This window comes from Bacillus rossius, chromosome 7, assembly GCF_032445375.1.
Source record: "Bacillus rossius redtenbacheri isolate Brsri chromosome 7, Brsri_v3, whole genome shotgun sequence".
NCBI classification, from domain to species: Eukaryota; Metazoa; Arthropoda; class Insecta; order Phasmatodea; family Bacillidae; genus Bacillus; species Bacillus rossius.
The window spans coordinates 65,539,818-65,553,007 of NC_086335.1; the positions used below are offsets into that span (position 1 = coordinate 65,539,818).

General features: G+C 42.9%; 1 protein-coding gene across 3 annotated transcripts; it reads left to right on the forward strand.

Moving 5' to 3' along the window:
* On the forward strand, positions 1–13,190 carry LOC134534232 (allantoicase-like). Of its 3 annotated transcripts, XM_063372508.1 has the most exons (9): positions 1–188; positions 2,344–2,406; positions 3,354–3,468; positions 4,948–5,049; positions 5,847–5,935; positions 7,313–7,507; positions 8,505–8,664; positions 10,649–10,836; positions 11,603–13,190. In XM_063372508.1, exons 1-9 carry the CDS (start codon positions 129–131, stop codon positions 11,732–11,734), a joined length of 1,104 nt encoding a protein of 367 aa, XP_063228578.1. In that variant the 5' UTR covers positions 1–128; the 3' UTR covers positions 11,735–13,190. The 3 variants fall into 3 exon arrangements, with proteins under 3 accessions (XP_063228578.1, XP_063228579.1, XP_063228580.1); XM_063372509.1 differs by lacking the exon at positions 2,344–2,406; XM_063372510.1 differs by lacking the exon at positions 1–188 and having other exon boundaries at positions 2,404–2,478.

Sequence of the window (13,190 nt, forward strand, 5' to 3'; positions counted from 1 at the left end):
GGGGCTAAGGTCGGCGACGCTGGTAACTGGCGCGATAAGGGAGGTCGCAGCTTGACGTAACGGGACTCTGAAGACGTGGCGTACCGTCGCCGCAGCAGCGAGCTACCAGTACCGGCTCGTAAGCAATAATGGCTCGTACCGACGGCACGCCGCAGTTCGCCGACCTCAACGAGCTGAGCGCGGAGAGGGTGAGTCCATTCTCTGCCCAGGGGGGTGAAGGGTAGTTAGTGTTACCCTCTCTCACTTGTTACTAGAAGCAGGAAAAAAATTTCGCGGGTTCACCTCGCGACAGTGAAGAATCCGAACTCGTTCACATTCGTGCTGCTTTAGTGATTGGTAGGGACAGACATTTTTTCGAGAAAAAAAAATCTGAATGCTTATTAGACTGCAACAAGCTTCACCCTCACCAGCGATTTCTCCCTTGAGACTGACGGCAGTCTGCGAGAGAAGTCGTTGCCTGATTGACCGAGCCACTCAAGACGTTTTTGCTTCCGTACTGAATTATATTTATGCTTTAATTAGGGACCGGACAAATTCGCGGATTCAATGACCTCTAGGATAGCCTCCATTATCCTCTGCACATCTCAAGTAAACACGCGTGTTCATTGGTTACTAAATTGTGAGTCGTCTCCACTGGGTAGCTTGTGATTCGACGCTTCTTTGGTCGATAGTCTCTCATTGGCCCAGAGAGCTCCAGTTAAACCGCGAGCCAATAGCAGAACCAGCAGAATTGTACACATGTTTGAATTTCAGCCTATCACGAAATGAATCCGCGAATTTTTCCGGTCTCTGTTTAAGAAATTTTTGTTTTCTTTATATTTGAAACTGAAACTTTTTTTATGTTGGCACTTATCGACCGCGCAGTTTTTTTAGTGGCCACATTGCACCTGTTCAGTTGCGTCTCCCTGCCGGGCGAACTGAGGAACACCTGGCTCCTACCTCGCCGCTGATGGAGTGGTCTGACAAGTCACGTGGGGGGAGCTGGAGGAAGCGAGACAACGCACATCGTGTCTCACTCGAGTCTCGTCTCGTCTTTTGTCTCCGCGCCCGGCAGCTCGTCGTCCGATGTTAGCTCCGTCCTTACTTCGACTCGTACATTTTTACAATAACTATATTATCTTACACTCTCCATTTACCTGTCTAGATCATCAAACATTTCTGAGAATTTCTACCCTAGTGTAAAAGTGGGATAGCTTACTGTTCTCAGGGATGAAAATCACAACCACAACCCGAACAGTTTTCAGAAGTTTACCTCAGTAAAAGGCTCGGTTAGCGTTATTTAAAACACTCCATGACCGTAAAATATGTAAATCCTTGCAATGTTTTTTTTTTGTGAGTCCTAGTCTTAAGAGCAAACATTTTTTTTCTTAAATAAATTATGACTTGGTTATTAAGTACACTTGACTTGTTTTGGAGAGACTCGCATATTATTAAAAAAATCTTTATTTGATATCATCAAAGTTATTTATGTCCACGCTAAGCCCCGAAAGCACCCGGGATATGACCTTGGTGAAGCTCGAGTGGGTGGCTGCAGCATGGATCGTTACCACAACGCCGAAATACCACAACGCCGAACGTATAATAACGCCGAATGCCAAATTGACCGCAACGCCGACAGCTAGAAAACTGCTGTGTATCACAACGCCGAAATACAGTAACGCCGAAAATTGTTGCTGCGAGGAGGGGTGGCCACAGGAGCAAAATAAAAAAAAAACAACTGAATGAATTTGTGTGTGTTTCTTAAATGTATCTTAACGCCGAAACACCACTACCTAAACTAACCTAGGCTAGCTTAACCTAGCCTAACCTTACCTAACCTTACCTAACCTAACCTTTGTGGCAGTCCTGCAATGACATTTTTCGGCGTTGTGGTGCGTCCCCCCTGCAGCATCGGCACTCCGCTAGTCCTTTGAATATATATATATATACTGTATAGAATTCGCCAGCCCAGGTTAAAATTTCTAATACGGTTTTGAGGTAGTTGGTTAATTCTACCGCCGCAATCGCCACCATCTCTAGGGCATCGACTTGTGGTGGTCCCTAGCGGTCAAGTGTCGAACTCTTCAAACACCCATTCCCCCTCCGGAGTAACGACCATGAGCTGCAGTGAATGATTGATGGGGGGTGCGGGGAATGACAGCGGGCGACAGTGCTGCGCTCTAACGTGTAAATAACAACTAAGACGATACAGGGCGCTACGGCAGCGCACTGCAGCGGTGAAGTTCCCAAGCTGCTCTTCATACGCTCCTGAAAAACGTGGAGTAAATCCTATCCACTCGCGACTTCTATACAGTATATGTGTATTCAAAGGCTAGTCACAACAGTGCGCGCTCTGTGTTCCAGAATGGCGGCGCCATAGTGTTCGCCACGGACGACTGGTTCGCCGTGGCCGAGAACCTGCTCAAGGTAGGACGGAGTGGCGCAGGAAACCGAAGAAGTTATGACGTCAACAGCAACCTGTAGGAGTAGTACATGAAAGTAGGTCCTGCGGGCAGGGTTGCAGGGCTAGGTGTGAGGCGTTCGTGTCCGCATTCTCAGAATATGATGTCACGGCCCGCCATTTTGGATACACTCGACCCCGACCTCTGACCTCGATCGTGTCCCCGGCGGAAATCTCGGATGACTTTGATCCCGGCCGCCATCTTTGCTTCCGCCATTTTAAATTATGATGCAACAGCCACCATTTTGTTTTTTTAATGACTTTCTGCAATATTGGATTCTAGAGCTTCCACTATCTTAGATTCCGCAATTTTGAAATATTAAAAAAAAAGTCTGCCATATTGAAAATCTGTAATTAATTTCCCAAAAAATTGTAAAAAATGTAAAATTGATAAAAAAAATTGTTTAATTACATTTGTAATAGTAATATTTGTATTAAAATTCACTTAAATCATGTACCTTGAAGTTATTGGTTTGAACCTGTTGAGTTCATTCGATTTAAATATTGGAATTAGGTTAATTATGTTCTGTAGTTAAAGAGAGAGCCAACATTTTTAATATGAAAAAAGAAATTGATGACAAAAACTGTTCAAACAAGGATGGCGTCTTTTTATAAAATCTCTTTAGTGATAAGAATTTAATATCGTGAAAATAAATTATTATAATTATTAAATATAACAAAATTTTTTTTATTTTAATTTGTATTAAAATTTTCTTTTTAAATATTACAATTTTCAAATTCATAAAAAAAAAAAAAGTCGTTAGTAAAAGTTTAGTGCTGCTTGCGTGTATCTGGCAACAGAGCACTGGGAAACAAGGACAGCGCTAATGGCAGATACCGTGCCTTGGGAAGAGAGAAAGAGTGGTTGTCCGTGTAAACGCGCCGAGCGAGACCCCGGGGACTTGTCCGGCAGAGCACGGAGCCCGAGTGGCGCGAAGGGGAGTTCACGGACTGCGGCAAGTGGATGGACGGCTGGGAGACGCGGCGCAGACGCTCCCCTGGACACGACTGGGCCATCATCAAGCTGTGTGAGTGATTTTTTCCCCCCCTAACCTAACTAAAAACAAAGTGTGTTTGGTAGGGGTCCGGGTTAGGGAGGGACCTAGGTGCGTCTCAGGCCGAAGCCTATACGCCTAGTCGTGCTAGGATTAGCCATGCAGGGAGAGGGTCGCATGCATCGTGTGCTAGGAGGGGATTGGCCAGCCATGGCAGCGATTGGCGCCATAACTCCTCTCACTCTTATCTCTAGTCTAAACTACTAGTTAAGTTGGGCCCAGGTAAAACCTGCATAGACACAGGGAAAACCCTGGGCATTTTCATGCGGGATGCAAGTTTGCATGCATTAAATGTAGGAAAAGTACAGGAGACAGAGGATGGTCTGAATGCGTGGCTGCCTGGCAAGCGCCTCATCCACCTCCACCACCACCAACAACAACAACAACAACAACAACAACAGCTATCTCTTTCGGTGTAGTGATGCGTGACATCTTAGCTCTCGGCATACCGCATTTCACGTGAGTAATTTCGAGGGCGAAAACGTGAAACGACCACGGTGCTGCCATCTGTGAGGGTGGCGCGAAACGAAGTTCTCAAAGACAAAAATAAAACTTTATACTATTAACCGTTTAGTGAATTTCAACAATATTTACGGGATTTTAATATAATTCCTTGTCAACAATCAGGTACAACGCCATGATTTTTTTTTCAAGTCTTTTTCCGGATTTATCGGAGATATTTCATTATACAGTTAAAAAAAAAAAATTACGGTCTGCTAATCGAATTATTCGATAGTCGACGTCGCTGCTCCGGCGGAAACGACGTGTGATTCGCGTCCAGTAAAGTCGTTGAAAGCACAATGTGCGTGTACTTACCACGCTCGCCATTATTTTAAATAAATCTATATTAAATTTCGTATTCGAGTTTTAATGTTGTAAGGGTATTTGCAACATGAGAACACATGAATTTGCTCGTTAGACTACAGAGGTTAGATGTTACACATCACTGGCGAGCACTCACAGACTAGCTCATAATTTTTTAATTATTTATTATTTCATGGTATTCACAGAAGCTTGAGGTAATGGGACCAGACCACTCGGCTGCTCATAAATATGAGTCACACTCGGGTCTGAGATTGAACCCGATACGTGCCTCGCTAATGCGTGTGTCGTCTGATCGAACACGTATAAATATTTTTTTAATGATTTTTACATGGCATTAATCTTTTTTTTATATAACTTCGTTGACTTTGGCGGTTTTAGACCATAAAAAATATAACCCAGGACTCAAACCCACAACTCCTCGCACTGAGAGATGACGTGCGTGCGTCTGTGATCCGAAGGCTGAGAAACTCTGAAAAAAACAAATCCTGGGTCTCCAAGGACGTAAATCTTTGAGAGCCCTGGCTGAAGAGACGATACCTACTACAATGATAGTCTTTGATTAACTGACTTAAGTTTGGTACGTTCATTCGCAACTGCAAATAAAATAACGTTTCTTATCTACTACAGGTTTCCCTGGCCAGATAAAAGGTGTATACGTGGACACGGCGTATTTCACTGGTAATTTCGTCCCTCGAATTTCTCTGCAAGCAGCCCATCTTACATCAGAAGGTAACTACTCGTATTTTTGTACGTAGCACGCAGAAGCTTACACAGAATATTTTTTTATTAGGATATCTGGGCCGGGGGGGGGGGGGATAGGTTTATCCCTCCTCCTCCCCTAATGTACGCACTTGATAGCATGTGCGAAACTCATATCGGTTTGTTTGTCCTAGCTAAAGGTTGTATCAGTATTAAGCAAGCTATGCGATGACAACAATGGTCTGTTTTGTATATTTCCACCCATTATTAAAAAGAGCATTACGTTTTGTGGGGACACCGCAGATATAATTACAGGAGTATTTTTTTTATAAAAAATATATGGACCAGTATACAATATCAATTACTAAAGTATATAATTTAAAAAAAAAACATATAATTATTATTTGTATGTAGCCTTTCTTCAACCTTTCAATTTTTTGCATGCTGCGCGCGCATTGTAAAAACCCACTCTCATAATTTTTTTTCATAACGCGCCTATAGAAGTATAACCTAACCTCACTTATGTAAATACATTTGAAAAAGCTAGTAAACACAATTTCTATCACTAATATTCACAATAAAAAATGTGTTAATTATATGGACAAGTAAACAATATCAAACACGAAAGTATAAGATTTTCATCCTGTGAAAATTTCGTTACATGGTGTCCGCGCATCGTAGAAATTCACTGTCACAATAATGCAGAAAAAAAAATTTCGGGAAAACTTGCCCACTTGTTTGAATAGCAAGGTGTTCTAGCAGAATAGTGTGCACAGTTGCTAGCGAAACCAGACGCTGACGTGTCGTGTGTTTCTCTCGGCTCGCAGAACAGAGCTGGCTGCCTCCTCGAGTCAGCAGACTGGGCACCGCCGCCACGCCGCAAGTGATGGAGCAGGTGGAGAGACTGCAGTCACACGTGCGTGCCGTCCTGAGCCGTCCTGTGCCGTCCTGCGCCGTCCTGAGCCGTCCTGTGCCGTCCTGTGCCGTCCTGCGCCGTCCTGTGCCATCCTGCGCCGTCCTGTGCCGTCCTGTGCCGTCCTGTGCCGTCCTGCGCCGTCCTGTGCCGTCCTGTGCCGTCCTGCGCCGTCCTGTGCCATCCTGCGCCGTCCTGTGCCGTCCTGTGCCGTCCTGCGCCGTCCTGTACCATCCTGTACCATCCTGTGCCGTCCTGTACCATCCTGTGCCGTCATGCGCCGTCCTGCGCCGTCCTGTGCCATAGTATACTAATCATGTTTTAATGTAACACATTGAAAGAAATTAAAATTTTTTAATCAAATTACTGACATATTATTTTATCTTAATAAATATCAATTATTATAAAGAAACATGGGAAAGAATATTGCCTTCTACAATTTGAAGAAAGATGGAAGTGTATTAAACTCATTTTCGTTACCTTTTAGAAAGATTTCGAAGAAATACCTACTACCTAATGTAACAACTTTTCCCCCTGTGTGATTTAAATTTCTTCCCATTTGTTGTTGGGAATGATTCAGTTTTTTTTTCTTTTTTTTCTTTTCGAGGTCCTTTTATTCCCCCTGACCCCTATTTTCCTTCTGCATATGCCATTGTTGGTGACATCTTGCGACGGGAAGCCTAAGGATGTACCTACATCAAGTTCTGTCCCTGCCCGAACACGCCCGAATATTCACCTTGGGTCAACCTCGGGTTTATTTATATATATATTTATATTTCTCTGTTTATTTCAATGTAGCTTTACTAACCTAACTAACCGTCCATAGTGTTTTAAAGTGTTTTAAAGTAGCTAACCTAACCGACCACTTTTAATATTTGAATTCATTAATTTTTCCCTGCGCAAAAATAAAACAAATCCCGAGGTTGGCCGAAGGTGAATATTCGGGCGTGTTCGGACAGGGACAGAGCTTGATGGACATCTTAGGCTTCCCTCTTGCGACTTGCGAGCTTTCCCAACGACGGGAAGCCTACAACTCACGTAGTTTCGGTTCCCTACCACGTTCGTGCAACTTCGGATTTCTCTCAAAAATTGAAATTAAAAAAATCGAAGGGTTAGGTTAGGTTAGGTCAGTCACAAAATGCTTGCTTTCATTAGAAACTTCTGATTTAGCGGCTGAAGTGGCGTTAGTACCAAAACGCGAAACTTCGGAAATCTTCGGAAATTCTTGCAGGGAACCGAAACTACGTGAGTTGAAGGCTTCCCTTAGGCTTCCCTCTTGCGACTCGCGAGCTCCACAAGCGACCGTGGTTCTGTTGCGCTGGACGCGTGGTCTTGTTGTCGGGCTGCTAAGGCGGGGGCCGGCGGGCGCGGTGTGTCCAGGCGTGGCGGGAGGTACTGCCCAGGAGCGCCCTGAGGCCGGGCCGCGCCGACAGCAGGCACCACTACCTGCCCGCGCAGCGCGCCCACGAGGTGTGGTCGCACGTCAGGCTGAACCTGTTCCCCGACGGCGGCGTGGCGAGGCTCCGGCTGTACGGGGTGGCGCGCCCCATCCGCGGCCCCGTCGACGGCGCGCAGGTCAGGAGCGGTCCTCCCCCGCGCCCCGGTCCGCCAGTCAGGGGCGTAGGCAGGGGGGGGGGTTTAGGGGTTAACCTTCCCCCCTTAGCACAACAAATCTTTAATTTATTTCTTATTCATCACTCAAACAAATTTCATATTAAAATTAATAACATTTTTACCATTACAATCTTTAAATTTAAGTACCGAAAACTGCTAAAGTAGCACTATTTTACACCTTAAAATCCAAATTTTCCCGGGGGAGGACCCCTGGACCCCACGCTTTAATACGGGGGGGGGGGAGGGGGGAATGCTTCTTAACACCCCCCATACACAAATCCTGGCTACGCCACTGCCGCCAGTACCCACGGGCAAAGGGAATTGACGTTCATGACAAAGACTGAAGGATGGATGAGTCACCAAGTAGCTGAACAAACCAAACAGTCGTATATAATTGTTGTTCCCGGGTCTGGTTCAAAGGAGTATGAGGATAACACGCGTGTACTGTATACCTCGAGAGCTAGTGGCTGTGGTGAGTGTGATGCATGGGCGTCGCAAGGATATGTATATTTTTTTTTTGGGGGGGGGGGGACTTCAATAGATTTAGTTTTTGAGAAATATCCATCCCCTGGAAAAAAAAAAGCAGGTGGTCCGGGGTTCCTCCCACGGGAAAATTTGGGGTTTGAAGGTGCAAAAAGGTGGTTTTTAGGCATTTTTCTTTCCTAAATTTTCTAATTATAGTTAGTTGCAATATATCATTTTTTTTTTATAAAAAAATATTTTCAGAGAACACATTTGTGAAAACACAGTTAACATATCTGCTGGTGCTATATCCACACAAAATCATTAATTTAAACATCAGGAGAAACTACGAAACTACGAAACTAAATATATTATTGGAGGGGACAAAATTGAAGACTTTTATCATTGGGGGGACGGGGGGGGCGTGTCCCCCCCCCCCGTCCCCCCCGGTTGCGACGCCCATGGTGTGACGGATCTCGTACTCCATGTTCTGCAGCTGGTGGACGTGATCTCCATGGAGCGAGGCGGCGTGTGCGTGAGCTACAGCAACGCCCACTACGGACACCCCAGGAACGTCATCAGGCCGGGGCGAGGGACGGACATGGCTGACGGCTGGGAGACGGCTCGCAGACTCGACCGACCCTGCGTGCTGGAAGGTGGTGTTGCAGTGCTGCGGTCTCACCCTTACTCACAGTAGAGGGTGGGGATGTCAGGTGGATGCAGTGGCGGATCCAAAGGGGGGAACCAGGGGCAAGTGCCCCCCCCCCCACACACCCCGAAAAACCAGTTGTCTGCTACATTAATATTGCCGACAAAAATGACTGTTTCTGAAACCAATAAAATATTTTAATATAATTATTGAATTTCTTGTAGAATCATAAAATCTGGTGGTTGGATGTTATGTGTAGTGTGAATAGATTAAATACCTAATACAAATTTAGTAATTTTAAGACATTTTTTCTCTGGCTTCTCTGAAATCCTAGTGTCCCCTCCGAGGTGAACCTCTGGATCCGCCACTGGGTGGATGGCCCCGCCCAAAGAGGGGACCGTGCGACCTTCTCTTACCCCCCAAGCTCTCAGGGAAAGGAAAAAATGGAGTGTATAGTCAGGTGTTTTTCTTTCGAGAATACAATTTAAAATTCTGTATTATGTAGCAGTGGTTCAACACTAAAATATATAATTGTTTTAATAAAGCAGAACTGGAACTTTTTTATGGCTACTTACAATTCGCTATTCCTCTTCCAAAATATTTAAAAAAATACTCCATATCCCCGGACTAGGACCTTCGCCCTTACAAACCATCATATGAGTGCCTTTAGGGGATTTAGCCCTCTCCCTTAAGACATGGAAAAAAAATTGTGGGAGCTATGTGAAGACTGTGTTATTTTTTTAATTGATGCCAGAAAAGCTATTACAAACCACCAAGGTACTGTTCAGGGGCGGCCCCAGAGCCAGGGCAAGTCGAGCTATCGCCCGAGACCCCACAACCATACCTGCCAACTTGTTAGGAGTACAAGCAGTAAGATTTCCAAATTAACAAATCTATAGCGTAAATCAGGCGCGATGTTTAAAATAAGTGATCCAGAAAACACGTGTTTATCTTGCATTGATTGCACAACTATCAGGACCCCGCTCCGGTGGTTTATTCATGTTTATTTTCATTTGTCTGGTATCCTGCTAAAATTGTGGACATTAGTGTGAAAAGTAAAATAACAATTTTATTAGCACATAAATTAAAATGCTAGTCAATAAAAATTCCAATTCATGATTTTGTATCAGAAAAACTTGTTAAGTGTTTATTGCCATGTATAAATACACAATTCCCCCAGAATTTAATTGTAAGCATTTATAAAACTGACCCAAGGATAATTCATCAGGAAAAAAAAAATCTAAATTTCTTAAGATAAATTACCAAAACCATCATCAAAATTTAAGTTCCAAGTTGGCTTAACAGTTTGTTTGAAAGAGTTAAATATTCAAATTTTCCAAGGGAGGGCCACTATAAACGTAAACAGTCCAGGGTCCTGCCAAGTCTAGTGCCGCCACTGGTAGTGATGCTTGTTGCGAATGATAATGCAACTGTTCAAACCCCTTGTTGTTCACGTAAGTTTGTTTTTTAATTGGTGCAAAATTCTTATTTTATTTATTTTCAAATCCCCTCCCGCAGTAAATTTATTGTATTCACTGCTGCTTACATCATATGGTTTTCGGCACAGAACAGTTTAACCTATTTCTCTGTTGCTTTAGGTAAAAGTTCATTGGAAGGCATTCCAAATTTGTTAAAATACTCTGTCAGCATTGGGAATAAAACTCACATGTACGACATTTTGCCGACCTCCGTAGCGTAGTCTGATGCACACCGGCTTACGGTGCGAAGGGTCCTGGGTTCGAGTCCCGGGTAAGGCATGGGTGTGACATTTACTTGCTGATATTTGGTTACCTCGGAATGAAATTGATGATTGCAATTACACAAATTGACCCATTGGCTGTTTGGCGTATAGCTGTAGGCCACGTAATTCAAAGTAAAAAAAAAAAAAAAAAGTATGACATTTTCTTCCAAATGATGCACCTAGGGAAGAAAAATTGTGATTGGCAGTTAACTCCTCGTGAGTCACCCTGGAGTGACTTTGCCTGTTGCAGAAGATGAAAACGGCATACTAAAGGTCCCCGGGAGCGAATGGGCAGTCTTCAAGTTGGCGCACTGCGGGACGATAGACTCGATCGAAGTGGATACACTCCACTTCAAGGGCAACTACCCAGACTCCGTTTGGTTAGAAGGAAGTTTGGGAGATGACTTAAATTGGAAAACTTGTCTCCCAAGAAAGAAGGTATGTCCATGCATACCATAATTCTGTTAACATACAGTATGTACTGTATTCATGATTTTCCAATTGTGGTGCTTCCTAAAACAAAAGTTTAAGAAGTATAATTTTTATAATAATTTAAATTATTATGTTTGACTAGCATTTCAATGCTCAATTCTTAGTTTCAATAAAATGCCTAGTACAATAGTGTATCATTCATAAATTAATAAAATGTTTTCCGAAAACCATGGAAAAGGTTTCAGAGAGAAAAATAATTCTTTCAGTAAGCCTACATGCTGTCAGTGGCATAAAAATTTACCTCTAAGTTCATAAAAAAATCATTAAACAAAGACTTGTTCTTTGGAAATAAAACATTTAACAAACAATGAAATATGGTTACATTATGAATTAATTAGAATCATGAGCAAAAAAAAAAACCAATATCGAAGCAAAATAATGGAGGATACTACCCCCTTAAGTAACTGTGATAGTTAGGGACAGGAAAAATTCGCGTATTCAATGACCTCTAGGATAGCCTCCATTATCCTCTACATTTCTCAAGTAAACACGTGTGTTCATTGGGTGCTAAATTGTGAGGCGTCTCCACTGGGTAGCTTGTGATTCGACGCTTCTTTGGTCGATAGTCTCTCATTGGCCCAGAGAGCTCCAGTTGAACTGCGAGCCAATAGCAGAACCAGCAGAATTGTACACATGTTCGAATTTCAGCCTATCACGAAATGAATCCGCGAATTTTCCCGGTCTCTAGCTGATAGTGTTTCTCCCCCGGCAGCTGTCGCCGCACAGGCTCCACGCGTACACGCGCGCGGACATCCACCACGAGGGCCCGTTCAGCCACGTGCGCGTGACAATCGCCCCCGACGGAGGCATCAGCAGACTGCGCGTGTGGGGGCGAGCGGCCTAGCGGCGGCGCGCGCAGTCTGCTCGTTCACGCGGTCTCTTGTTCCGGAGACAGCCGTGCGCGCAACGTGGCTTCACTCCAACATCTAGACAGTCCAAGTCAACTAGAACGTGTTACACGTTTGCTTGAAGCAGTTGTAATTATTAATCTCCAGGGATGTGCGAATACTTGATTTTCAGTTCGGTTCGAATCCGATTCGAATCCCTGGCAATATTTGAAATATGAATCCGATTCCGAATATTAAGCACAGAATAATTAAAAATAACTGATTAATTTAAAAATAATGTGTGTTCTCTTTTTTCTAAATGTAACTACTGGCAATTATTTATTACACTGAGATTGAAATGTGTATAATTATGTAAACTTAATTAATAATAAACTCTTTAAAATATGAAAACCAAAACATATTTGATCAATAGTAATAAACTGCACGCCACAGGGAAATCTCTGTTTTATAAACGTTTCAGCAAACGAAACCATTTTTTCTCCAATAAATAGCCAAGACGTTTTTTTTCTTGTAGGTATGTACGTAATTGTTTTTAGTTTATAGTTGCTATACGACGAAATTCGTAATTATAGTTTAAGCTCTCGAAATCACGAAATTCTTTTAATCTCACTGGGTTAATTATTTAATTTACATATCTTTCTTTGATACATCATATTATAAATACTTACGTAATAGAAGCCTAATTTTATTTTTCACTGCTAGTATTTTTGAGCCGTATTAAATTGATTTATAACTTTTGTGAATATTCGTAATACTGTTCGAATCCATGTACGTACAACGATTCCGGGTTCGGGTAATTGTGGATTCGAACCGTACCCGAAAATATCGGGTACTCGCACATCCCTATTAATCTCTTGTTCTCACAGGCTGGTGCTTGTGGGTTTCATGCAAAAAAAATAATAAAGAAAACCAAGTGTACCAATTGCGACAATACACATTTTTTTTTGGCACATGCCTAGTGTTGATAATTGAATACTATGCACAATGTATGATTCCGAACTTTCTGGTTCAATGGTTTTGTTGTAGAGTATAAGATGAACAAAATGTGTTGTAAAAGAACACAGTGAACCCTCATTAATAAAATCCCTGTTGATACAAAGTGCCTTCACAGTTCCTAGAAATGACATAGAATTTATAGTGCTAAGTAATATGTTTAATACAAAAGTATGGCTATTATATAATACAGTAAACTCCCTATTATCCGCACATGCTACGAAAAAATGCAGCACGTATGTAAATCTGTATTTTATTAAAAGTGAGCAAATTTGAACTCTACTGACGAGTGTATTGTGTGCAGTAAACAGTACAACGCCACAGGCCTTCTCGGAATTCACGCAGTAGGCCGGCATGCGTTTTTATTTTTGTCTCTGTCGCGCTTTGTTTCTAGTCGTATGATTGAGCACTTTTATGTTTACGTTACTGAAATGTATTGTTTGTTAATTATTCAGTAAA